The sequence below is a fragment of the Caretta caretta genome, chromosome 18 (genome assembly GCF_965140235.1).
Source record: "Caretta caretta isolate rCarCar2 chromosome 18, rCarCar1.hap1, whole genome shotgun sequence".
Lineage (NCBI taxonomy): Eukaryota > Metazoa > Chordata > Testudines > Cheloniidae > Caretta > Caretta caretta.
Window position 1 is genome coordinate 1,257,898 of NC_134223.1, and position 27,319 is coordinate 1,285,216.

Here is a 27,319-nt window from a genome sequence, read left to right on the forward strand (position 1 = left end):
CCTCTGGCAAGGAGTTCCACACGTTGACTGTGCATTGTGTGAAGAAATACTTCCTTTTGTTTGTTTTAAACCTGCTGCCTATTAATTTCATTTGGTGACCCCTCGTTTGTGTGTTATGATGCGTTAATAACATTTCCTTATTCACTTTCTCTACACTAGTCATGATTTTACAGACCTCAATCAAATCCCTCTTTCATCGTCTCTTTTACAAGCTGAAAAATCCCAGTTTTATTAATCTCTCCTCATACGGAAGCTGTTCCATACCCCTAATCATTTTTGTTGCCCTTTTCTGAACCTTTTCCCATTCCAATATACCTTTTTTGAGATGGGGCGACCACATATGCACGCATGTGGGAGTACCATGAATTTATACAGAGGCAATACGATATTTTCTGTCTTATTATCTATCCCTTTCTTAATAAGAAAAGGAGTACTTGTGGCACCTTAGAGACTAACCAATTTATTTGAGCATGAGCTTTCGTGATTCCCAATATTCTGTTTGCTTTTTTGACTGCTGCTGCATAGAATCTCAGGATTGGAAGGGACCTCAGGAGGTCATCTAGTCCAACCCCCTGCTCAAAGCAGGACCAAGCCCCAACTAAATCATCCCAGCCAGAGCTTTGTCAAGCCTGACCTTAAAAACTTCAAAGGAAGGAGATTCCACCACCTCCCTAGGTAACACATTCCAGTGCTTCACCACCCTCCTAGTTAAAAAGCTTTTCCTAATATCCAACCTAAACCTCCCCCACTACAACTTGAGACCATTACTCCTCGTTCTGTCATCTGCTACCACTGAGAACAGTCTAGAGCCATCCTCTTTGGAACCCCCTTCAGGTAGTTGAAAGCAGCTATCAAATCCCCCCTCATTCTTCTCTTCCACAGACTAAACAATCCCAGTTCCCTCAGCCTCTCCTCAGAAGTCATGTGCTCCAGTCCCCTAATCATTTTTGTTGCCCTCCGCTGGACTCTTTCCAATTTTTCCACATCCTTCTTGTAGTCTGGGGCCCAAATGTTTCCAGAGAACTATCCCCAATGACTCCAAGATCTCTTTCTTCAGTGTTAACAGCTAATTTACACCCCATCATTTTATATGTGTAGTTGGGATTATGTTTTCCATTGTGCATTAGTTTGCATTTATCAACATTGAATTTCACCTGCCATTTTGTTGCCCAGTCACCCAGTTTTGAGGGATCTTTTTGTAGCTCTTCACAGTCTGCCTGGGACTTAACTATCTTGAGTAGTTTTGTATCATCTGCAAATTTTGCCACCTCACTGTTTACCCCTTTTTCCAGATCATTTATGAATATGTCGAATAGGTCTGGTCCCAGTACAGACACCACTATTTACCTCTCTCCATTCTGAAAACTGACCATTTACCTTTTGTTTCCTATCTTTTAACCAGTTACCAATCCATGAGAGGACCTGCCCTCTTATCCCATGACAACTTACTTTGCTTAAGAGCCTTTGGTGAGGGACCTTGTTGAAGGCTTTCTGAAAATCTAAGCACACTAAATCCACTGGATCCCCCTTGTCCACCTGCTTGTTGACACCCACAAAGAATTCTAGTAGATTGGTGAGGCATGATTTCCCTTTACAAAAACCATGTTGACTCTTCCCCAACAAATTATGTTCATCTAACTGTCTGACAATTTTGTTCTAGTTTCAACCAGTTTGCCTGGTACTGAAGTCAATACCCCAGCCTGTAATTGCCAGGGTCACCTCTGGAGCCCTTTTTAAAAATTGGCATCACATTAGCTATCCTCCAGTCATTTGGTACAGAAGCTGATTTAAATGATAGGTTACAAACCAGTTAATAGTTCTTCAGTTTCGCATTTGAGTTCCTTCAGAACTCTTGGATGAATCCCATCTGGTCCTGGTGACTCACTGACTGCCTGTGGGGCCAGGCCCACCTCCTGTCCCTGTGTCTCGCCTCCCCCAGCTGGGAAATGGGGGGCAGATAACACCAACCTACACCCCACACCCATTCAAAGCACTCTGCGTTCCAGAGCCCAGCGACCTGATCCAGCAGAGCCCCAGACCCAGTTGATGCCATTGCTGGGAGCGGGGTAGGGGAGAATCTCTTCCTAGTGCAAGTACTTATCCAGTCCTGGGATTGCGGTACCTAAGCACCTCACTAATAGCTGTCACCTCGCACACGGTGAGCAGGGCACAGACAGTGTACAGGTGGCAACTGCAGCAGAGAGGCTAAGGGACAGGCCCGAGGTCACACGGGAAGGCTGTGGAAGTGCTGAGGATTTCCCAGGTCTTTGCTAGTGCCCTGGCCAGTGGGCAGCCCTTCCTCCCCTCTGAGTGGCTCTGTGGTGCTGCAGGAAGCCCTGGGAGCGCGGAGTCTGCAGCTCCCGTTCCAAGGCAGGAGACCATCACCCATGGTGAATCTGAAGCCTCCCCCATGCGCTACAGGGGAGGAGAGTACTATGGGGTTAAAAACCCAGAGCACCTGCCCCTTGGCTCCCCTGGGGCTCAGGGACACTGACACTCCAGCTCTACTGTGCCACCTAACGGCTGCCTGGTCCAGCCCCCACGGAGCCGATGCAATGCTAGGCTTAGGGGCTGACACGCAGCTGGTGCGGGTCACCGTGCACCCAGGCCCCGAGCCGAGCCCTGCCCTCCGGAGGCCACTTCCTGCCCTGTATAGCACATGCCACAGGAACCTGCCAGGACCCAATGTGTCCAATGCCCCTCAGGCTCAGCCACAGGAACAATGCCCCTTTCAGCACGGCACAGCCAGGAGCCCAGAGCATCCGGGAAATGGCCAGGGAGCCATTGAAGTGCCCACTGTTGCCTCTCGGGCAGTTTTGGCCCCAGCTGCAGGAGCCCTGAGGGGATGTACCCCTGGCCCTCATGTCCAGGCTCCAGCTAAGAACTTGGTCCCAGAAATCCCCGTCCTGGCCCTCCCTCCACTCTGGCCCTGCCCCACACACTACCACAGGCAGGTCGCTGCGGGGGCTGAGCCAGGCAAGCACCTACCACTGATCCCTGAGTGCCGGCTGCACACTGGGATCTGCACGGCCCCAGCCGGAGACCTGGCCCCTGCTCATTCAGCACAGACGGTGCCCCGAAGACCCAGGAGCCCACGGGATCCTCAGGGCCCCCTGGCATAACCCCAAACCGCCAGCCTTGGGCCGTCTGCTCTTCTGCAGCTCCCATGAGTCACGGGCAGAACAATGGTGACTGGAATCCTTCAGCTCGGCCATTCTAAGGCCAACCCAGCTCCTCGCGTCGTGTCCTGAGCAGTCAGGTCCCACCCAGTCCCAGCCCCGGCAGCTGGCTCTGAGCTCATCCCAGCTCCCTGCAGCCCCCCACGCCTGGCTCTGAGCCCACCCCCTCTCTGTGCCCCACAGCCCTGAGTGGGTTCGGCCTCCTGCTAATATTCTCTGTCCTTCCAAGTGGGGGCTCCAGCAACTGCCCTGAGAGCCACACAGGGCCGGCTCCAGGCACCAGCAAACCAAGCAGGTGCCGGGGGTGGCCAATGTAAAGGGGCAGCGGGACGGTGGGCTCTGGGGCGGCCACTCCATCACAGCGCGTTTCACACTCGGCGGCAATTTGGCGGCGGGGACGCGACTCTCCTACGGTCGCCGGTGGCAATTCGGCAGCCGCACCATCACTCCACCTCCGTGTTCGGTGGCAAGGTTTTTTGCTTTTGTTTTTTGCTGCTTGGGGCGGCAAAAACGCTGGAGTCGGCCCTGGAGCCATAACACTAACAGCCTCCCCCCGACCCCGACAGCCTGAGCTCCTGGCTACCCCATGGCTCGGAGAGCCCTGTCTCTCCCCACTCCACCCCGGCCTCCCCGAGGACGCAGCAAGGACCACAGGGCCAGACACCTACTCACCGGAGGCTTCTGTGATAGATGAATGACTTGTCCACCCTGAAAAACAAGATGGAGAAGCCAGTTAGTGGGGTGGCCATGGTCCTAGGGAACAAGGGCCCCTCCAGCCTGCAGGGCACATCAGGGCTGCGAGGAAGGGGAGCTGTGTCCGGAGAGCTGGAGAGCAGGCAGGGAGGGGCAGAGTGCTCTTGACGGGGCAGCTGCAGAGGAAAATCCTCTCTCGCTTGTGTGTGAGGGGCTGGGCAGTCAGGGCTAGCCACACAGGGCAGCACCAAGGGGGTGACTGGGACATGGGAAGCCACAGGGGAGAGTGCCTTGCAGGCAGCGGGAACCAGGCAGGGAGAGGAGCGATCCAGGCCAGGCTCTAGCCAACTGAGCCCTGTGGTGGAGCTGAGCCAAGCAGGTGATGAACTGGAGGGAACAAACCTCAGGCCCAATCAGCCAAGCTGGCAGAGAGAAGCCACGAACCCAGGCAGAGAGGGCACCAGCACCAGGGAGCAGCAGACCCAGAGAGCCAGCTCCCAGGCCCTGGCATCGGGCAGGACTCGGCTCAGCAGGGCTAGAGGGCTTTGGAAAGGCCAAGCATTCTACCCCATGACCCCACAGCTTGAGATGCTGGGATCCCTCCAAGCCAACCCCACGCTCCCTACCCCACACCCTTCACACCCACTGAGCACTCCCAGGATTGGGCCCTATTGAATTGTGGCTGGTACTTGGGATCGTCCTAGAGAAAGGGCTGGATGGCCAAGCCTGGTTATTATTAGTCACCATTCATCCAGGCCCTTCACATTCATAGAATCATAGAATCATAGAATATAAGGGTTGGAAGGGACCCCAGAAGGTCATCTAGTCCAACCCCCTGCTCAAAGCAGGACCAATTCCCAGTTAAATCATCCCAGCCAGGGCTTTGTCTGACCTTAAAAACCTCTAAGGAAGGAGATTCTACCACCTCCCTAGGTAACGCATTCCAGTGTTTCACCACCCTCATAGTGAAAAAGTTTTTCCTAATATCCAATCTAAACCTCCCCCACTGCAACTTGAGACCATTACTCCTCGTTCTGTCATCTGCTACCACTGAGAACAGTCTAGAGCCATCCTCTTTGGAACCCCCTTTCAGGTAGTTGAAAGCAGCTATCAAATCCCCCCTCATTCTTCTCTTCTGCAGGCTAAACAATCCCAGCTCCCTCAGCCTCTCCTCATAACTCATGTGTTCCAGACCCCTAATCATTCCCCCACTCTACCCTGTTCCCTGCCCTCAGAACTTCCCACCATCCGGGGGAACCTCCCAAACACGCCCTGGAGCCGTGGGGAGAGCATGACCCGGAGCAGCAGCAGGGGACAGTCTGCCCAGGGAGGGATCCTGGCCCTGTCTCATTCAGCCTGGAGAGCCGTTACTAGGTGTGTTGAGGGGCTGCATAAAGGCCACAATCATGGCCCACGCCCCCATTGTGTTCAGTGCTGTGCAAACCCCAACAAAAAGCCAGTCCCTGCCCCTCCCCCGTTCCGCCGCCTGCAGCCCAATCTGTCCTCGGAGCAGGGGTAAAAACAAGTCTTGCATCCTGGAACCTGTCTGGCCAGCTTAAAGGTGCCAGACAGCTTCCTGTGCAGCCCTGGGCCTGCTTTAAACAAGCCGCTGTTTGGAAACACACCGTGGACACCGCTTCCCCCAGCAGCAACCTCATCTCCAGAGGCTGTTTCACCTCGGAGGAACCCACCCCATCCCGCCACTGAGACACAAACCGCCTGAAATGCGGCCACCTCTGGCACGAGGCACAGCAGCCAGGGTGCTGCAAAACACAGCAGGGAAGTGACATGCCAAGCAAGGCACTGAGGCAAACCCCTCCGCTTATGCGGAGTGCAAAGGGGCTTGGAACAGCCCCCAAGCCACCCTGGCCTGGGCCTTCATTAAAATGGGGAGAATTTGAAACTTGGAGGGCCAGATCCTCAGCTGGTAGAAATTAGCGTTGTGCCATTGACTTCAATGGAGCAGCAGCAATTCACACCAGCCGGGGTTCCAGCATCTCTCACCAGCTGAGGGTCTGGCCCCTGGTTTACTCTCCTCCATGCCCTCTGGCTGCATCTTCCGGGTCTCAGTCAATAACCAGACTAGTAAGTTTCCAGTTTGTTTCTAGTCAGTTTTACTTCCAGGTTCTCCTGTAGGGCTCTGGGGGCTGAACGCCCAGAGAGGAAGGGTTAACGTTTTCTTTTAAGGTAACTAAGCTCTTCGTCTGGATCTCTGGGGATTGCTGGCTGTCTCCTGGGAGGGGCCCTTCTCTTTCCCAGGTAGGGCTCTTGAATCAGAGTTGGAAGCTTAGGCCTGGTCTACATAAGAAAAGAGAGCAGTTAACTAAATCAATGCACTGAAACTGGGGCAAACCCCTTAACGCTGATGCACTTAAACAGGCTTAACTTTAGGAGATGGCACTTCAGCTTACATCAGCGAATAACCCCATTAAGTTAAACTGATTTCTACAAGGGTTAAAACAGGTTCAGTGCATGCATGTGTGAGTGGCTGACACTGAGAACTGACCAGAGACTCCAGAGCTGCAGCTGTCTAGGGGGGTGGTAACAGACGCAGGCCCTCTGCAGATGCTGGGCACAGTTGGGGAGGAGATTTCTCCATTTAACTAGCTCAGGGCAGTTAAACTGGGGCAGCTTTCCTCGTATGCATCAGGCCTCAGCCCCCGAGGTGAAAACCAGCCCCTGCCGCTAGCTGAAGGGTAGCAGAGGGATGAACTTGTCCGTGCTGGTCTCACTCCTGACCGAAGAGTCTGATACTGAACAGGAGGCAGGTCACAATACCCCAGCTGAGCTCCGCTAACAGAAGCATGGCATGTTTCCAGCCCTGCAAGTGCCGGGGACAGTCGCTAGGCAGCAAGGTGGGCAAAGGAGGGTGTTACAGGTGCACCAGTTCCTCTGCCATTAGCACTGAATGGGCAACTGAATGGGCAATGCAGCATGCGCCGGCTGGGGCTAGAGCCACTGCATGAAGAGCAAGGAGCTGGCAGCATAGGCACTGACTCCGTGGGTGCTCTGGAGCTGGAGCACACATGGGGAAAAATTAGCGGGTGCTCCGCGCCCACCGGCAGCCAAGCTGCCTCCTTCTCTGCCCACGCCACTTCCTGCCGCCTAACAGCTGTTTGGCAGCACTTAGGACTTTCCTGGAGGGAGTGGGAGGAGTGGCGACGCAGCACGCTCAGGGGAGGAGGCAGAGAAGAGGCAGGACAGGGGCAGGGACTTGGGGGAAGGGTGTGGAATAGGGGTGGGAAGGGGGCAGGGCTGCAGTGGGAAAAGGTGGGGTGTGGCGAGGACTTTGGGGAAGGGGTAGAATGGGGGTGGGGTGAGGGCAGTGCAGGGGCTGGGTCAGGGGCAGGGGTCGAGCACCCAACGGGCAGACGGGAAATCGGCGTCTATGGCTGGCAGTGTGGTGCAGTGGCCAAAGCGGGCAGGCAGGAGCTTTGGGTTCTAGCCCCTGATCTAAGTGAGGCCAACAAGGCGACACTGCATAGGTGTGTGACAAATCCACACCCGAGTGATGCCATGAAGCCAACCTAACCCCCAGTGTAGACAGCACTAGGTTCTTCCCTCATCCTACCTACCGCCTCTCGGGGAGGTGGATAAACTGGGAGAGCCCCTTAGGCCGGGCAGTCGCAGTGTGCCAGCTGGCACGGGGCAGTGACTAAAATGCACCCATCATAGAATATCAGGGTTGGAAGGGACCTCAGGAGGTTCTAGTCCAACCCCCTGCTCAAAGCAGGACCAACCCCAACAAAATCATCCCAGCCAGGGCTTTGTCAAGCCTGACCTTAAAAACTTCTGAGGAAGAAGATTCCACCACCTCCCTAGGTAACGCATTCCAGTGTTTCACCACCCTCCTAGTGAAAAAGTTTTTCCTAATATCCAATCTAAACCTCCCCCACTGCAACTTGAGACCATTACTCCTTGTTCTGTCATCTGCCACCACTGAGAACAGCCGAGCTCCATCCTCTTTGGAACCCCCCTTCAGGTAACTGAAGGCTGCTATCAAATCTCCCCTCACTTTTTTCTTCTGCAGACTAAACAATCCCAGTTCCCTCAGCCTCTCCTCATAAGTCATGTGCCCCAGCCCCCTAATCATTTTCATTGCCCTCCGCTGGACTCTCTCCAATTTGTCCACATCCCTTCTGCAGTGGAGGGACCAAAACTGGACACAATACTCCAGGTGTGGCCTCACCAGTGCTGAATAGAGAGGAATAATCACTTCTCTCGATCTGCCGGCAACGCTCCTACTAATACAGCCCAAAATGCCATTGGCCTTCTTGGCAACAAGGGCACACTGCTGACTCATATCCAGCTTCTCGTCCACTGTCACCCCTAGGTCCTTTTCTGCAGAACTGCTGCCTACCCACTCCGTCCCTAGTCTGTAGCGGTGCATGGGATTCTTCCTTCCTAAATGCAGGACTCTGTACTTGTCCTTGTTGAACCTCATCAGATTTCTTTAGGCCCAATCCTCCAATTTGGCTAGGTCACTCTGGACCCTATCCCTACCCTCCAGCGTATCTATCTCTCCCCCCAGCTTAGTGTCATCTGCAAACTTGCTGAGGGTTCAATTAATCCCACCATCCAGATCATTAATAAAAAGATGTTGAACAAAACCGGCCCCAGGACCGACCCTTGGGGCACTCCACTTGATACCGGCTGCCAACTAGACATGGAGCCATTGATCACTACCCATTGAGCCCGACAATCTAGCCAACTTTCTATCCACCTTATAGTCCATTCATCCAGCCCATACTTCTTTAACTTGCTGGCAAGAATACTGTGGGAGACAGTATCAAAAGCTTTGCTAAAGTCAAGGAACAACATGTCCACTGCTTTCCCCTCATCCACAGAGCCAGTTATTTTGTCATAGAAGGCAATTAGGTTAGTCAGGCATGACTTGCCCTTGGTGAATCCATGCTGACTGTTCCTGATCACCTTCCTCTCCTCCAAGTGCCTCAAAATGGATTCCTTGAGGCTCCATGATTTTTTTCCAGGGACTGAGGTGAGGCTGACTGATTTTATAGTTCCTCGGATTCTCTTTCTTCCCTTTTTTAAAGATGGGCACTACATTTGCCTTTTTCTAATTGCCTGGGACCTCCCCTGATCACCACAGATTTTCAAAGATAATGGCCAAGGGCTCTGCAATCACATCAGCCAACCCCCTCAGCACCCTTGGATGCATCAGATCTAGACCCATGGACTTGTGCACGTCCAGCTTTTCTAAATAGTTCCGAACCACTTCTTTCTCCAAAGAGGGCTGCTCACCTCCTCCCCATGCTGTGATGCCCAATGCAGCAGTATGGGAGCTGACCTTGTCTGTGAAGACTGAGGCAAAAAAAGCATTGAGTACTTCAGCTTTCTCCTCAACATCTGTCACTAGGTTGCCTCCCCCATCGACTAAGGGTCCCACACTTTCCCTGACCTTCTTGTTGCTAACATACCTGTAGAAACCCTTCTTGTTACCCTTCACATCCCTTGCCAGCTGCAACTCCAACTGTGCCTTGGCCTTCCTGATTACACCCTGGCATGCTTGAACAATATTTTTATACTCATCCCTGGTCATCTGTCCAAATCTCCACTTCTTGTAAGCTTCCTTTTTGTGTTTAAGATCAGCAAGGATTTCACTGTTAAGCCAAGCTGGTCACCTGCCATGTTTGCTATTCTTTCTGCACTTCAGGATGGTTTGTTCCTGTGCCTTCAGTAAGGCTTCTTTAAAATACAGCCAGCTCTCCTGGACTCCTTTCCCCCTCATGTTGTTCTCCCAGAGGATCCTGCCCATCAGTTCCCTGACGGAGTCACAGTCTGCTTTTCTGAAGTCCAGGGTCCGTATTCTGCTGCTCTCCTTTCTTCCCTGTGTCAGGATCCCGAACTCGACCATCTCATGGTCACTGCCTCCCAGGTTCCCATCCACTTCTCCTTCCCCTACCAATTCTTCCCTGTTTCTGAGCAGCAGGTCAAGAGGAGCACGGCCCCTAGTCGGTTCCTCCAGCACTTGCACCCCAACACTCTCCAAAAACTTCCAAAAGGTTCATGCACCCTAACAACCGTCACCCCCCAGCAGTGCCCCAGAGCAATCCGGGGGACAGCCCCAGAACTCACTCCAGGGAGTTCAGTGTGTGGGGCTGTGCCCACAAGTGCCAAGGTGCCCGTGTGTGGGTGGGGCAGCCCTGGCAAGAGGCACTGTGCAGCTGCGCTCAGCAGTTGCCTAGGCGACAGTTCCCACCCCACCTGGTGCATGGAGGAGCCCTTCTGGGGCTATTTGCAAGGCAAGGTGCCCTGGAGAGGCAGGTAGGTGCTAATGTGCCTGAACCCCCATGGCCTGGCGACGTACAGAGGGAACTGGGTGTCCTGGCAACTAATGCCCTGTGTGCCCAGCCCAGGGCAGTAAACACAGTCCAAGGAGATGAGGGTGAATTTTCATTTCTCCCCCAGCCCAGCCTACCCTGGCTCCATTCCCAGCCCTTCAGAACAAGACCGGGGGTCATGGGGGATAATCAGCTGAACACAAGCTCCCAGGGCAGCGCCCTGGCCAGAAGGGTAACCGGGTACCTGCGTTATGCATTCAGGTATCTCGAGTAGGACCAGAGAGGTTATTTTACCACTGTGCTTGGCACTGGGGCGCCCGCTGCTGGCATCCTGGCCCCAGTCCCGGTGCCACAGCTCAAGGAGGATGCTGATAAACTGGAGGGGGTCAGAGAAGAGCCAGGGAAACGATTACAGGGTTAGAAAACCTGCTGGAGCTCCATCCATTTAGCCCAACAAAGAGAAGGTTCGGGGGTGACTTGATCCCAGCCTGCAAGTACTTACGTAGGGAACAAATATTTTATAAGGGGCTCATCAGTCTGGCAGCGACAGGTCTGACCCGACCCAGTGGCTGGTAGCTGAGGCTAGACACATTCAGACTGAGGTGGACATTTTTAGCAGTGACAATAATTAACCATTGGACCAATTCACCGGGGTCATGATGGATTCTCCATCCCTGACCATTCTCAAAGCTCTGCCCTAGGGATTACAGTGGGGATTACTGCCCCAGGTCTCTGGCTGGGGGTATCCAGGTGTCTGGCCACTCCCAGAGCAGTATCCCTCCCGCCTCCACCTCAAGAGATGGGATTTCCAGCCACCTTTGTGCAATGGGAGAACAATGCCAGATGCCTGCCCCAGGGAGGGTACCAGTTCCCCATGGGTAGGGCTGAGCCCGGTGGGCGAGGCAGGGCCAGGCCGGGGCTGTCCAGTCAGCTTGCACCTCTCCACCAAGGCGAACGAGGGACCAAGTAATGACGGCACTGATAAGGCCAGTCACCCCCAAACGAGTCGTGGCATCTCAGCTGTGGTCACACATGCCTGGGCCGGCCCAGGGCTCTCTGCTGGGCCGGCCCAGGGCTCTCTGCTGGGCCGGCCCAGGGCTCTCTGCTGGGCCGGCCCAGGGCTCTCTGCTGGGCCGGCCCAGGGCTCTCTGCTGGGCCGGCCCAGGGCTCTCTGCTGGGCCGGCCCAGGGCTCTCTGCTGGGCCGGCCCAGGGCTCTCTGCTGGGCCGGCCCAGGGCAGGGCTTGAAGCAGCACGGAGAGGTGAAAGGCTGCAGCGCCCATCCCCAGGTAGCCCCAGGGTGGGTGTGCCTGCATACGCCCCACCGCACACGGGCTCAGGGCAGGGGCACTGGTCCCAGCACTCAGCGATGGGAGCAACCCACCTTTATGCAAACGCAGCAGCACCCCTTAACCCTCTGCTGCCCGCTCGGCGTCTCCAGCGCCTTCCTGGGCTCTGGGACAGGCCCGTGGAGTCTCAGTACAAGTGTGGGGTCCCCAGGCACGTCCAGGCAGCACGCCAGAGCCAGCAACATTTAGAGATGGGGTCCTGAGGTTCCCTGTCTGGGACCCACCAGCCTTTGGAGACACCCCAGGTCCACCCAGCCCCCAGTGGCCACACGAGAGGCCGTCCATCCCTGCGCCGGGAGGGATTATTTCCCCCATGTCCCCAGCTCTGCCCCAGCCCCGAGCCACGGGCTGTCACTGCAGTGCATGCACTGGACGCACCTTCCCAGGACGCAGCAGGGCTGGGCCCTGGGCACGGGGCCCGAGCCAGCGGGCACTGGCCACTGATGCTGCAGCTCCAGGCTCGGGGGGTGGCCGGAGCCCCATCCTGGCAGACAAGAGACCCAGGAGGAGCCGGTGCCTGCAGGGCACATTGGGAAGGAGGGCGAGGTGTCGGGCCTAAGCAGGGCCTGAAGGCTCAAGGCCATCAAGTGATCACAGACTAGGGCCGACCTGGGGGGAACCTGTGGTTTTAGCCCATTGGCTGTATTGCCCTACACTCAGCGTAGACCCCCATCCCAGCACCTCCCCCCATCCTCCAGAACGCAGACCCTGATCTCCCCCACACACCTCAGAGCCCCCATCTCCTCTGGAGCACAGACCTGCCCCAGCACAAGACCCCATCTCCCTCCCAGTGTCCTGCACACGCTGGCCTCCCCCACCCAGATCTCCCCAAGCAGCCATCCCTGCCAGGCCACCTCATGAGCATCCTCCAGCCCCCTGCGCCCTCCACGCCTTTCCCTGCAAGTGCCCCCTGGCTCCCAGGCTGGGTCCATCCCCAGGAAGCACAGAACTCCTTGTCCGGGTGTCACAGGGTTGGAGGTGCCACTCCACTGCCTATGGGTGCTCTCCCATAACGCTGGGCCCAAGCCCCTCAGCCTCAAGGCAGGGGGCCCATTGTACAGCCCCGTGGGCAGCCCAGCTCCTGGCTGCCTGCCAGGGGGGCCGAGAGCCACGATTCCGCAGGAGGAAATCACTGCAAACAGCACTGGGGCAGGCGGCCCCCTGAGCCAGGACAGGCAAGTGCTGCATGGACCACTCACACCACACAGCTCAGCCAGTGCCCCTCAGTCCTGAACCTGCAGCCCCCGGCTAACCCCCCATCCCTCCCCGCTCTGCCAGGGCCCTCCATCCCCACCCCGAGCTCTGCCAGGGCCCTCCATCCCCACCCCTGCTATCCCCACCCTGTCCCCCAGCTCTGCTGGGCCCTTCCATCCCCCACCCACAGCCCTGCCCTTGCCCCCCAGCTCTGTTGGGCCCCACCCCCATCCCTCTGCTATCCCCCCCCCCCAGCTCTGCCAGGGCCCCTCCATCCCCACCCCGTTATTCCTGCCCTGCCCCCCCAGTTCTGCCGGGGCCCCTCCATCCCCACCCACAGCCCCTGCTAGCCCTGCCCTCCAGCTCGGTTTCATTGCTGGTTGCCCTGTGCAGTGATGGCTAATGGCTCCAGCGAGGGCAGGAGTTACTCCATGTCTGGCCGGTGCTGTGGCGGGTACAACAGGGTCTCAGCACCCAGTGCGGTCATGATTACTGGCTCAGTGCAAGTCCACCAGCATGTACATGGGGGAGCTGAGCCCTCTGAGCCGGGCGCCTGCCCCCAGCTGACTCTGCAGGGCCAGGTCCTAGCCTGCTACTGGGACCCACATTCCAACGCTGGCCTGGCCGACAGCCCCATCAGCAGCCCTCCCCTACCCTCCCCTCCCAGCTGGGGAGTGCTCACCACCCCCTTCTGAACCCACAGCAAACCTTCCCCCCACAGCCCCAGCCTCTGGGAGGAAGGTGCAGCCGCGAGGGACCTTCCCACTGTCTCTATAGTCAGCTCCTTGCCCTGCTCTCAGACCCCTCCCCAGAACTGGGTGACGGGGCCAAACCAAACACCCTCCTCCTCCATTCTCTTGCAGGGACCTAGGTTTGAATCCTGCCCCAGGTTGCAAGTGAAACGAGTTTACCGGGCTGAATTTCTGCAGAATGCCTCCTGCCCCGTGAGGGAAAGAGCATCTGAGGGACATGCAGGGCTGGACTAGCATGGCCCCTGGAGCTATCAATCAGTCTTTGAAAGGCAGATGCAGAAGTGGGTTTAAAAATTCTCTTTGACTCTGACACCAGCACTTCCCACAGCCTCCAGAGCCTGAGGTGTACCCCCAAACCTCAGCTGAGCTCTCAGCCCCAGCAAGCACCTTCCTCCTCCCAGATCCCGCTATCTGGGCCTGTTCACGGCTGACTCCCACCAACGGGGACACCTGCCCAGAGAGGAGGCAACCTCAGCTGGGGTGATTGAGAAGAGGAACTGAATCTAGGCAGGGAGTGGGGTCCAGTGGTTAGAGCAGGGGCTGAGAGGCAGGACTCCTAGGTTATATTCCCCAGCTGTCACTGACCTACTGGCATGGCACTCAGACTCGGTCATCAACATGGTCTCTTCTCAATGCATGACGCCCACCCGCTATATCGCCAGCACCCTCCAGCCCAGGGGTGCCAAGAGGAGGGAATGAGGAAGGCAAGTGTCTGAGCGGGAAACTGGGGCCCAGAAAAGGAACTTGCCAATGGCTACATGGTGAGCCAGTGGCCAGGCAGGGAATAGAACCCAGGAGTCCTGCTGCTGAGTCGTGGGCTCTCCCCATCAGGGCCTCTCTTCCTTGCCTGTAGGGAGGCTGCCGAGTGGCACAAACCCTGCTTCTCAGAGCTCTGGGTGCGTGGGCACATCCCACACCCGTCCTCCCGCTTGTTGCTCACAAATCGTCTGTACTTGGTCCCCGGTGTCACGCTCCTGGGGTAGCAACTTCTTGCTCAGGTACACGATGGGGTGTCTCTCCCCCTTTTCATCCTCCTGCATTAACACCGCCCCCAGTCCCATGTCTGAGGCGTCGGTGAACACCACAAAGGGCTTGTCAAAGTCTGGGTTTGCCAGAACTGGGCCACAGACCAGAGCTTCCTTCAGTGCCCGGAAAGCCTCCTGGCATTGCTCGGTCCAGACCACCTTGTCTGGCTTCCCCTTCTTGCATAGCTCCGTGATGGGGGTGGCTATGGCGCTAAAGTGGGGCACAAATCTTCGGTAGTATCCTGCCAACCCAATAAAGGCTTGGACCTGCTTTTTGGTGTGGGGAGCGGGCCAGTCTCTGATCACCTCCACCTTAGCTGGTTCTGGCTTTAGGTGGCCGCTCCCCACCCGATGGCCCAGGTAAGATACTTCAGCCATCCCCACCTTGCACTTCTCTGCTTTTACAGTCAGCCCAGCCCCCTGCAGTCAGTCCAGCACTTGTCTAACCTGGGACACGTGGTCCTCCCAGGTCTGGCTAAAGACACAGATGTCATCAATATACGCCACAGCAAAACTCTCCGTCCCCCTCAGGAGCTGGTCCACCAGGCGCTGGAAGGTGGCCGGCGCTCCCTTGAGGCCGAAAGCAGGGTCAGGAACTCATAGAGCCCCAGAGGGGTGATAAAGACAGATTTCAGCTGGGCATCTGCATCCAGCGGCACTTGCCAGTAGCCCTTTGTAAGGTCCACGGTGGTAGGGTACCAAGCTCCTCCCAGCTTGCCTAGGAGCTCATCAGGCCTGGGCATGGGGTAGGCATCCGATACAGTGATGGCATTGAGCTTCCGATAGTCCACACAGAACTGGACCGACCCATCCTTTTTGGGGACCAGCACCACCGGCGAGGCCCAAGGGCTGGCAGATGCCTGGATCACCCCCAAAGCCAGCATGCCCCGGACCTCTCTTTCCAGGTCCTGAGCAGTTTTCCCTGTGACTCGGAAGGGGGAGCATCTTATCGGCGGGTGCGACCCGGTCTGCACCCGGTGGACAGTCAGATTAGTGCGTCCAGGCTGGTTGGAAAACAGCTGTCGGTACGGATGCAGCACCTCCCTGACCTCAGCTTGCCGGGCAGGGGTTAGCTGATCCGAGAGGGGAATTGTTTCCATGGGGGAACCAGCTCTGGTCCCAGGGAATAGATCCGGGAAGGAATTTTCTGTAGTATCTGGCTGATGAATCTTGCCCATATGCTCAGGGTTTAGCTGATCGCCATATTTGGGGTCGGGAAGGAATTTTCCTCCAGGGCAGATTGGAAGGCCCTGGAGGTTTTTCGCCTTCCTCTGTAGCATGGGGCACGGGTCACTTGCTGGAGGATTCTCTGCTCCTTGAGGTCTTCAAACTACAATTTGGGGACTTCAATAGCACAGATATAGATGTGAGGTCTTTTTTAGGAGTGGTGGGTGAAATTCTGTGGCCTGCATTGTGCAGGAGGTCAGACTAGATGATCATAATGGTCCCTTCTGGCCTAAATATCTATGAATCTATGAATCTATGAATCTACTAAAGGGTTATCTCCCTGCTCCTCCCACGGCCAACACCACATTCCCCCTGGCATAATATGGCTTCATCGTATTCACATGGTACACCCGGCGGTGGTGCGCCCGGTTCGACAGCTCCACCACATAGTTTACCTCATTGAGCTGCTTGACAACCTTGAAAGGGCCTTCCCAGGCAGCCTGTAGTTTGTTCTTTCTCACGGGGATGAGAACCATCACCTGATCCCCGGTGGCGTAGGCACGGACCCGTACCGTGCGGTCATACCAGACCTTCTGCTTCTTCTGAACTCTGGCCAGATTCTCCCTGGCCAGGCCCATGAGTTCAGCAAGTCTCTCTCGGAAGATCAGGACATACTCCACCACTGACTCTCCATTGGGGGTGGCCTTCCCCTCCCACTCGTCTCTCATCAGGTCCAGGGGCCCCCTTACCCTCCTTCCATATAACAGTTCGAAAGGCGAAAATCCGGTCGACTCCTGGGGCACCTCCCTGTACGCGAACAGCAGGTGAGGTAAGTACTTGTCCCAGTCCTGCGGGTGCTGGTTCATAAAGGTTTTCAGCATCATCTTTAGCGTCCCGTTAAACCTCTCCACCAGCCCGTTGGACTGGGGGTGATAAGCTGAGGCCCAGTCGTGCCGGACCCCACATTTCTCCCACAAGCACCGGAGCAGGGCCGACATGAAGTTGGAGCCTTGGTCTGTCAAGACTTCCTTGGGGAACCCCACTCGGCTGAAAATGGTCAGGAGCGCATCGGCCACGGTGTCTGCTTCAATGGAAGCTAAGGGCACTGCCTCGGGGTAGCGGGTGGCAAAATCTACCACCACCAGAATGTATTTCTTCCCCGACCGGGTCGTCTTGCTGAGAGGCCCCACGATGTCCATGGCCACCTTCTGGAAAGGCTCCTCTATGATGGGCAAAGGTCTCAAAGCCGCTTTCCCCTTGTCCCGGGCCTTCCCCACCCTCTGACAGGGGTCACAGGATCGGCAATACTGCCGGACGGTGGTAAAGACCCCGGGCCAGTAAAAGTTCTGTAGCAACCTCTGCCGGGTGCGCCGGATTCCCTGGTGCCCTGCGAGGGGGATGTCATGGGCCAGGTACAGGAGCTTGCGGCGATACTTCTGGGGGACCACCAGCTGCCTCCTGATCCCACAGGACTCCACTTCCCTTGTGGGAGCCCATTCTCGGTATAGGAACCCCTTCTCCCACAGGAACCTCTCCTGGCAGCCTCTCCTCATGGTCCGTACCACACTGATGTCGGCCAGGTCCCTGAGCTTCCGCAAGGAGGGATCTTTCCTCAACTCGGCCTGGAACTCAGCGGCTGGGGAAGGGATGGGGCCCGGTTCCCCCTCAGTGGCCAGGTCTGAGGCCACAGCCTCTCTGAGCCATGCCCCTCGGCCCTCCCTTCCCACCAGGGTAGGGTCCTGCGACTCCGGTGCGGTACCCTCCCCGAGGTCAGGGAGCAGTGCCCCTCGCCGGCTCTGGCTACGCGTCACAACCAGGGCGGTCTGGGGCTTGCTTGGCCAGTCCTCTAGGTCTCCCCCCATCAAAACTTCAGTGGGCAAATGGTGGTGTACCCTCACATCCTTGGGGCCCTCCTTGGCCCCCCATTTCAGGTGTACCCTTGCCACAGGCACCTTGAATGGGGTCCCGCCCACCCCTGTCAGGGTCAGGTAGGTGTTGGGCACCACCCGATCTGGGGCCACCACCTCGGGCCGGGCCAGCGTCACCTCCGCGCCCGTATCCCAGTATCCATTGACCTTCCTCCCATCCACCTCCAGGGGAACAAGGCACTCTCTCCGGAGGGACAGCCCCGCGCCCACCCTGTAAACCGAGCACCCGGAGTCCAGAGCCTCCAGCCCTCTGGCGGAGCTGGCCGGGGGTACTCTTCCCTCCTGAGCAGGTGGTAAACTGGCAGCCCCCCTTGCCTGGGTCGTCTGCCCCTCGTCCAGCTGAGTCCCTACCCAGTTAACCCTGGGTAGGTTGGGTCTGCTCAGTTTGTCCCTGAGCCCGGGGCACTGGGTCCGTATGTGGCCTCTCTGGCCACAGTGATAGCAGCTCAGGTCACGTTGGTCCCCTCGAGCGGGTCGGAGGGGCCCGACGCCAGGCGTGTGGGAGGGGGTTCTCCCTATTTCCCCGCTGGGAGGCCCCATGGTGACTCTCTCTCTGCATCAGGGGGGGCCTGTCCTTTTGGGACTCCTCCCGGCTACCCCCTGACCGACTGTTCACAAACTCATCGGCCAGCTGCCCTGCGTGCTGGGGGTTCTCGAGCTTTTTGTCCACCAGCCACAGCCTCAGGTCGGAAGGGCACTGTTCACACAGTTGCTCCAGTACGATTAGGTCAAGCAGGTCCTCCTTAGCTCGGGCCCCAGCTGTCCACTTCCGGGCATATCCCTGCATCCGGTTGGCCAGTTGTAGGTAGGTGACCTCAGGCGTTTTACGCTGACTCCGGAACCTTCTCCGGTACATCTCGGGGGTCAGCCCAAACTCACGGAGCAGGGCCTGTTTGAACAGTTCATAGTCCCCTGCCTCCACCCCTGTCATTCGTCTGTACACCTCCATGGCTTTGGGGTCCAGTAAGGAGGTGAGAAACTGCAGCCTGTCAGCAGGGTCAACCCTGTGCATCTCACAGGCATTCTCAAAGGCCGTCAGGAAGCTATCTATGTCCTCCCCCTCCTTACGCTGGGCCAGAAAGCACTTATCGGAGCTCCTTGCAGTCTTGGGTCCCCTCTCACTCACCGCAGCCGGGGCCCCACTGCTCCTCAGCCTGGCCAGCTCCAGTTCATGCTGTCTTTGTTTCTCCTTCTCCTGACGTTCCCTCTCCTTCTCCTCCTGCTCATGTTGACGTTGTTTCTCCTCATGTTGACGTTGTTTTTCATGATCCTCCAGCTCCCTCATTTTCATTTTCATCCCCCTCTCCCATTCCAGCCGCATCCATTCCAGGGATGGGGAGCTCCGCCAGGAGGATCCCCTGCTGGCTGCCAGGGTCAGGGTCCCCCAACCCCTCCCCCAGGCCTAGGTAGGAAGGGTCTCGGGATGTCCTCGGCAGCAGTCTGACCCCTCCCAGCCCGGTCAGGCCCCAGGGCCCACGCTGCGTCCGCCGGGCAGCTTCCCTCAGGGACAGGGATTGGGTCATCCAAGTGATCCCTCTCCTCCAGCTGGGCAATCAGCTGTTCCTTGGTGGACCTCCCAATGCGCAGCCCCCTCTGCCTGCTCAGCTCCACCAGGTCGCTCTTAAGGCGTTTAGCGTACATCTCCCTGCTGGCCACTCGCAGGCCTGGGCAGCTTCCACGGTTTCCAGGAAAAACCCCTAGGGTACCAGTCCTTCTTGAGGTCACCACCTCTTTGCCAGGGTCGAGCTGCAGACTCCTCCGCCCCTGGGACCGCTCGCTGCGATCCCCCGGGGGACCCTGTTACTGCAAAAGTCCTTCTCTCTGGTCACACACTCCCAGGGGTTAACCGCCCCCTGGAACCGTCTCTCTGACTCTTCAGCACGCCTGGTCCCTGTCAATCCCCCTTCGTTTTACTGTTCCCCAGTCACTTACTGCAGGAAGCGCCGTTCACGGGGTGCAGTACATCCCACCTCTGCCACCAGTTGTCACAGAGTGTGGGGGAGTCCAGGCCCTGCACCCCTCTTCCTGGGATCCACTGAGACTCTCAGCCAGCCAGTAAAATGGAAGGTTTATTGAACAACAGGAACACAGTCCAAAACAGAGCTTGTGGGTACAACCAGGACCCCTCAATCAAGTCCTTCTGGGGGGCAGGGAGCTTAGACCCCAGCCATGGGGTTCCCTGCGTTCCTCCACCCAGCCCCAACTGAAACTAAACCTCCCCAGCAGGCTCCCTCCTGCAGCCTCTGTTCACATTCCTGGGCAGAGGTGTTACCTCCCCCTCCCCCTCCTGGCTCAGGTAACAGGCTCTCAGGTCTCCCATTGAAACTCCCCTGCCACATTCCCAGGTCAACACTCCCCCCTCCCTGCTCCGTCACACCTGGGGGCTGTGAGACAGACCCCCCCCTCCCCACCCCCTGGCTCAGCCAGACCCTCAGAGGCTGGTGGAATCTGGCCCACACCCAGATCCTTGCACCGAGTGCTGAGAGCTCACAGGCTCTTGAATACAGCTTCTGTCTAGCTCCCAGGTGCCTGGCATGTGCAAACACCTGCAGGGTCAAGCAAGAGACACCCCCTCCCGCATCTATCTGAGCCACACAGGTACGGACCCGACCAACAGAGCAGGGGCAGAGCTGGAATAGCAGGTACTGGCGCAGGGCAGAGCATGGGGAGATCACAAAACCGGGGGAGGGTGGCCAGAACTGGACTAGTAAAGTGGGCAGGAAATAGGCTGCAGATCAGGACTTGCAGAGCTGGGTTTGGGAGGGGAGTCCAGGGCTGGGAAAGGAGGGGGCTGCAGGTTGAGATTAAGGGGTGCTGGCAGAGCTGTGTGTGGGGAGCCAAGGGCTGGGATAGGAAGGGGGCTGCAGGTCAGGATTAAGGGGCACCGGCAGCCCAGGTCCGGGGCAGCGGGGGGCTGCGGGTCGGGAGTGAGGGGCACCGGCAGAGATGTGTTGGGGGGAGCCCAGGTCCGGGGCAGCGGGGGGCTGCGGGTCGGGAGTGAGGGGCACCGGCAGAGATGTGTTGGGGGGAGCCCAGGTCCGGGGCAGCGGGGGGCTGCGGGTCGGGAGTGAGGGGCACCGGCAGAGATGTGTTGGGGGAAGCCCAGGTCCGGGGCAGCGGGGGGCTGCGGGTCGGGAGTGAGGGGCACCGGCAGAGGTGCATGAGCAACTTTGCCCAGCCCCCGTCCATTCTGCCCAGCTCTGTTGCGGTGCTCAGGGACCCTTCTCTGCCCACAGATGCCGGAGGCTCCCCAGGGGGCGGCGATCCCAGGCGAGTGGCCCTGCGTGGGGGCACCTACCCTCCGTAGGCTCCGAAGGTGAAGCTCCGCTTCCTGGAGCTCATGCCGCAGGCACGGGCAGGCCCAGCTGTCGGAGCTGGGGACGCTGGTGACAGCCTGTCCCGATCGCCGGCTGCTGCAGCTGCAGAGTCTAGAGCCAGTTACACCACCGGCCTCGCCTCGCTGCCTCCCCGCCCACTCCAGCATCCGTCCCGCCCCAGCTCTGCCCGGCTCCAGCCAGCACAGACGGGCAGGCCCTGGCTCTGCCAACAGGCAAGCGTCACCCGGCAACCCCGCCGGGCCCCCGAAGCAGAGAACCACCGGGAGCAGCTGGTGAGGGGCTGCCCAGGGAGCCATTAACTCTGCGTCTCCACTGGGCACCAGGGAGCCCATTAGCTGAGTGGGGCTGGTGCCAGCTGTTCACCCATGGGAGCCCGACTGGCACCAGCCATCTCTCTCATGGGCACAGAGACCCAATCACACCATCACGGATGGGGCCTCGGCCTCACCCACACCCGCTGGTGGAGGGTTAACACCATCAGCACGAGGAGCCACAAGCAGGGGTGCTCTCCTCTAGGCCACAGCTGGTCCCCAACCCGGCACTGCCACGGGGAAGCTCACAGCAGCATCACAAACCTACACACTGGGCATCACAGCATCGAACTGGAGAGAGGGAGCTGTACAAAACAGGGGGAGGTGGAGGGGATGGGTACATTTGGGGGGGCTACACAAAATGGTGGGAGAGCCTGGGCCTATTTGGGGGGTGCACAGAAAAATAGGAGGTCTGGGAGTATTTGGGGGGGCTGCACGAATGGGGGGCTGAGGATGTTGGGGAGGCTGCACAGAACAGGAGGGGGCTGGGCGTGTTGGGGGGGCTGCACAGAATGGGGGGGCTGGGCGTGTTGGGGGGCTGCACAGAACAGATGGGGGCTGGGCATGTTGGGGGGATGCACAGAACAGGTGGGGGGCTGGGCGTGTTGGGGGGATGCACAGAACGGGAGGCTGAGTGTGTTTGGGGGGATGCACAGAACAGGTGGGGGCTGGGCGTGTTGGGGGGGCTGCACAGAATGGGGGGGCTGGGCGTGTTGGGGGGGCTGCACAGAATGGGGGGCTGGGTGTGTTTGGGGGGCTGCACAGAACAGGAGGAGGGCTGGGCGTGTTTGGGGGGCTGCACAGAACAGGAGGAGGGCTGGGCGTGTTGGGGGGATGCACAGAATGGGAGGCTGGGCGTGTTGGGGGGGCTGCACAGAACAGGAGGGGGGCTGGGCGTGTTGGGGGGATGCACAGAATGGGGGGCTGGGCGTGTTGGGGGGATGCACAGAATGGGGGGCTGGGCATGTTGGGGGGCTGCACAGAACAGGAAGGGGGCTGGGCGTGTTGGGGGGGATGCACAGAACAGGTGGGGGCTGGGCGTGTTGGGGGGATGCACAGAATGGGGGGGGGCTGCACACAGCAGACGGGGGGCTGGGCGCGTTTGGCCCCCTTTGGCCACAACCCCCAGGCAGCGTGAGCCCGACAAGCTTGTGGATTGTTCCCCCTGCAGCGCAGGGCAGGCGGGGAGGGACACTGGCAGCCCTTGTTCTGTGCCCCAGGGCAGCGCCCACTCAGCCCAGCTCTGCTCCTGGGGCGCCTGCCAGGCTGGGCGGGGGGCGTGGGAGGAATTCCCGGCCGCGGGGGCCGGCAGGGAAATCAGTTGGGGTTGGGGCAGAGTATCGGGTTATAGGGCGGCCAAGCACCGACCCCCCCCGCCCGCCCAGCCCCCCACTATACAGCCCTGCACGACCCCCCCACTGTATACCCTTGCAGCACCCTATACAAACACACACTATATTCCTACACACATGCACACACACTGTACCCCCTGCACAACCCTACACACACAGACACACACTGTACCCCCTGCACAACCCTACACACAGACACACACTGTACCCTTTGCACCATCCTACACACACACAGTCTATCCCCTGCATGCTATGCACACACACTGTACCAACTGCAGTCTTACACAGACACACACTGTACCCCCCTGCAAAGACACACACACACACAGTACCCCCTCACACACACACTGTACCCCCTGCAAAGACACACACACATTACTTTCTGCGCACACAGCTGCTCAAGCCTGCTCCACACACTATACCCTGTGCACACCCCTACACTCCTACACACATACATCTTCTGCATCATCCAAAACACACACACACAGCGTATGCACTCTGCACAACCCTACACACTCACACTATACCCCTGCTCAACCCTACACACACACAAACACACACTCCTCTGCATCATCCTATACACACACACTATACACCCTGCCCTCCACTGTACGCTCCTTCACAACCCACACGATACCCTCCAGCGCAACACACACACACACCATACCCACACACACACTATATCCCCTGCGCAACCCCCACAAAATATCCCCTGCACAATTGTATACACACTGAATACACCCTCTGCACAACCCTACACACACACACACACTGCACCCTCTGCACCCTCCTAGACACACACTGTGTGCACTTTGCACAATCCTACACACACACACAATACCCCTGCACAACCCCATACACCCTACGCAACCCCCACTGTACCCTCCTTCACAACCCACCCACACACACTCTACACCCCAGAACAATCCCCCACACACTATGCATCCCGCACAACCCCCCACAAACACACTTTACCCCCGGCAAAACTCCTTTACCCACACTATACAACCCTGCACAACCCTAAATACACAATATAACCCCTGCACAAGCCCATCACACACACACTATACCCCTGCACAACTCCCACAATGCCCTCTGGCACAACCTACACAAACACTGCCCTGTGCACACCTCCCCGCACAACCCTGCTCCACAAACACACTATAGTCCCCTGCACAACCTCCCATCCACACAAGACACCCCCAGCACAACCTCCACACACATACTCTGCCCTCTGCACACATACCGCACACCCTCTACCCTCTGCACAACCCACCTCCACATACACACGCCATCCCCCTGCAGAACCTACACACACACACCCTACCGTCCCGTCCCGCACTATCTAAACACACAACACACACACCCTGCACACCCCCACAGTACACACACACTCTACTCCCCCCACACTATACCCCCTGCACTCACACCACACACTCCCCGCACAACCCTCTCACCCACACACGCACCCCCCCGCGCTCGGAGCCGGCACTGGCTTTCCCACACAGCAGCACACCACCGCCCATGCCAGCTACCTCACCACGGGGCACCCTGACTCCTGTTCTGTCTGCCCAGGCACCTCCCTGAGCTAATACTGGGGGATTTCAGCTCTCCCCATATTGACTGGGTACTTGTCACCTCAGGAGGGGATGCAGAGATAACATTTCTTGACACCTTAAATGACTACTTCTTGGAGCCGCTAGTCCTGGAACCCACAAGAGGAGAGGCAATTCTTGATTTAGGCCTAAGTGGACCACAGGATCTGGTCCAAGAGGCGAATATAGCTGGACCCCTTGGTAATAGTGACCATAATATAATTAAATTTAACATCCCTGTGGTGGGGAAAACACCACAGCAGCCCAACACTGTAGCATTTAATTTCAGAAAGGGGGACTACACAAAAATAAGGAGGTTAGTGAAACAGAAATTAAAGGTACGGCACCAAAAGTGAAATCCCTGCAAGCTGCGTGGAAACTCTTTAAAGACACCATAATAGAGGCTCAACTTAAATGTCCACCCCAAATTAAAAAACATAGTAAGAGAACCAACAAAGTGCCACCGTGGCTGAACAACAAAGTAAAAAGCATGAGAGGCAGAAACGCATCCTTTAAAAAGTGGAATATAAATACGAGTGAGGAAAATAGAAAGGAGCATAAACTCTGGCAAATTAAGTGTAAAAATATCATTAGAAAGACCAAAAAAGAATCTGAAGAACAACAAGCCAAAGACTCCAAAAGTAACAGCAAAGATTTTTTTAATACATCGGAAGCGGGAACCTGCTAAACAACCAGTGGGGCCACTGGACGATCGAGATGCTAAAGGAGCAGTCAAAGACAATAAGGCCATTGTGGAGAAACTAAATGAATTCTTTGCATCGGTCTTCCCGGCTGAGGATGTGCGGGAGATTCCCAAACCTGAGCCATTCTTTTTAGGTGACAGATCTGAGGAACTGTCCCAAATTGAGGTGTCATTAGAGGAGGTTTTAGAACAAATTGATAAACTAAACTGTAACAAGTCACCAGGACCAGATGGTCTCACCCAAGAGTTCTGAAGGAACTCAAATGTGAAATTGCAGAACTACTAATTGTCATCTGTAACCTATCATTGAAATCAGCTTCTGTATCAAATGACTGGAGGGTAGCTAATGTGACACCAATTTTTAAAAAGGGCTCCAGAGGTGACCCTGGCAATTACAGGTCAGTAAGCCTCACTACAGTACCGGGCAAACTGATTGAAACTATCGTAAAGAACAAAATTGTCAGACAAATAGAAGAACATAATTTGTTGGGAAATAGTCAACATGTGGAAAAAGCTAATGTACTCAATGCTTTTTTTGCCTCTGTTTTCACTAACAAGGTCAGCTCCCAGACTACTGCGCTGGGCATCGCAAAATGGGGAAGAGATGGCCAGCCCTCTGTGGAGATAGAGGTGGTTAGGGACTATTTAGAAAAGCTGGACGTGCACAAGTCCATGGGGCCAGACGAGTTGCATCCGAGAGTGCTGAAGGAACTGGCGGCTGTGATTGCAGAGCCATTGGCCATTATCTTTGAAAACTCGTGGCGAACCGGGGAAGTCCCGGATGACTGGAAAAAGGCTAATGTAGTGCCAATCTTTAAAAAAGGGAAGAAGGAGGATCCTGGGAACTACAGGCCAGTCAACCTCACCTCAGTCCCTGGAAAAATCATGGAGCAGGTCCTCAAAGAATCAATCCTGAAGCACTTGCATGAGAGGAAAGTGATCAGGAACAGCCAGCATGGATTCACCAAGGGAAGGTCATGCCTGACTAATCTAATCGCCTTTTATGATGAGATTACTGGTTCTGTGGATGAAGGGAAAGCAGTGGATGTATTGTTTCTTGACTTTAGCAAAGCTTTTGACACAGTCTCCCACAGTATTCTTGTCAGCAAGTTAAGGAAGTATGGGCTGGATGAATGCACTATAAGGTGGGTAGAAAGCTGGCTAGATTGTCGGGCTCAACGGGTAGTGATCAATGGCTCCATGTCTAGTTGGCAGCCGGTATCAAGTGGAGTGCCCCAAGGGTCGGTCCTGGGGCCGGTTTTGTTCAATATCTTCATAAATGATCTGGAGGATGGTGTGGATTGCACTCTCAGCAAATTTGCGGATGATACTAAACTGGGAGGAGTGGTAGATACGCTGGAGGGGAGGGATAGGATACAGAAGGACCTAGACAAATTGGAGGATTGGGCCAAAAGAAATCTGATGAGGTTCAATAAGGATAAGTGCACTTAGGACGGAAGAACCCAATGCACAGCTACAGACTAGGGACCGAATGGCTAGGCAGCAGTTCTGCGGAAAAGGACCTAGGGGTGACAGTGGACGAGAAGCTGGATATGAGTCAACAGTGTGCCCTTGTTGCCAAGAAGGCCAATGGCATTTTGGGATGTATAAGTAGGGGCATAGCGAGCAGATCGAGGGACGTGATCGTTCCCCTCTATTCGACATTGGTGAGGCCTCATCTGGAGTACTGTGTCCAGTTTTGGGCCCCACACTTCAAGAAGGATGTGGATAAATTGGAGAGAGTCCAGCGAAGGGCAACAAAAATGATTAGGGGTCTAGAACACATGACTTATGAGGAGAGGCTGAGGGAGCTGGGATTGTTTAGCCTGCAGAAGAGAAGAATGAGGGGGGATTTGATAGCTGCTTTCAACTACCTGAAAGGGGGTTCCAAAGAGGATGGCTCTAGACTGTTCTCAATGGTAGCAGATGACAGAACGAGGAGTAATGGTCTCAAGTTGCAGTGGGGGAGGTTTAGATTGGATATTAGGAAAAACTTTTTCACTATGAGGGTGGTGAAACACTGGAATGCGTTACCTAGGGAGGTGGTAGAATCTCCTTCCTTAGAGGTTTTTAAGGTCAGGCTTGACAAAGCCCTGGCTGGGATGATTTAACTGGGAATTGGTCCTGCTTCGAGCAGGGGGTTGGACTAGATGACCTTCTGGGGTCCCTTCCAACCCTTATATTCTATGATTCTATGATTCTATGGTTTTTGTAAAGGGAAATCATGCCTCACCAGTCTGCTAGAATTCTTTGAGGGGGTCAACAAGCACACGGACAAAGGCGATCCAGTGGATATAGTATATTTAGATTTTCAGAAAGCCTTTGAAAAGGTCCCTCACCAAAGGCTCTTAAGCAAAATAAGCAGGCATGGTATAAGAGGGAAGGTCCTCTCATGGTAACTGGTTAAAAGACAGGAAACAAATGGTAGGAATA

The 27,319-nt window shown here is 56.6% G+C and overlaps 1 protein-coding gene across 15 annotated transcripts in view; it reads right to left on the minus strand.

Annotated features, from left to right (window-relative positions):
- RAP1GAP (RAP1 GTPase activating protein) overlaps positions 1–27,319 on the minus strand; it is a 226,177-nt gene that overhangs the window by 170,726 nt on the left and 28,132 nt on the right. For 5 of the 15 annotated variants that reach the window (XM_048825428.2, XM_048825429.2, XM_048825420.2 and 2 more), the window contains exons 1-2: positions 20,886–20,998; positions 3,852–3,887 (exon numbers count right to left, since the gene is read on the minus strand). In XM_048825428.2, the coding sequence (XP_048681385.2) occupies positions 3,852–3,887; positions 20,886–20,929 (80 nt within the window). In that variant the 5' untranslated portion in view covers positions 20,930–20,998. Of the gene's footprint in view, positions 1–3,851; positions 3,888–20,885; positions 21,000–27,319 lie in introns of those variants that run through there. The other 10 variants (XM_048825431.2, XM_048825421.2, XM_048825422.2 and 7 more) reach the window with 3 other exon arrangements.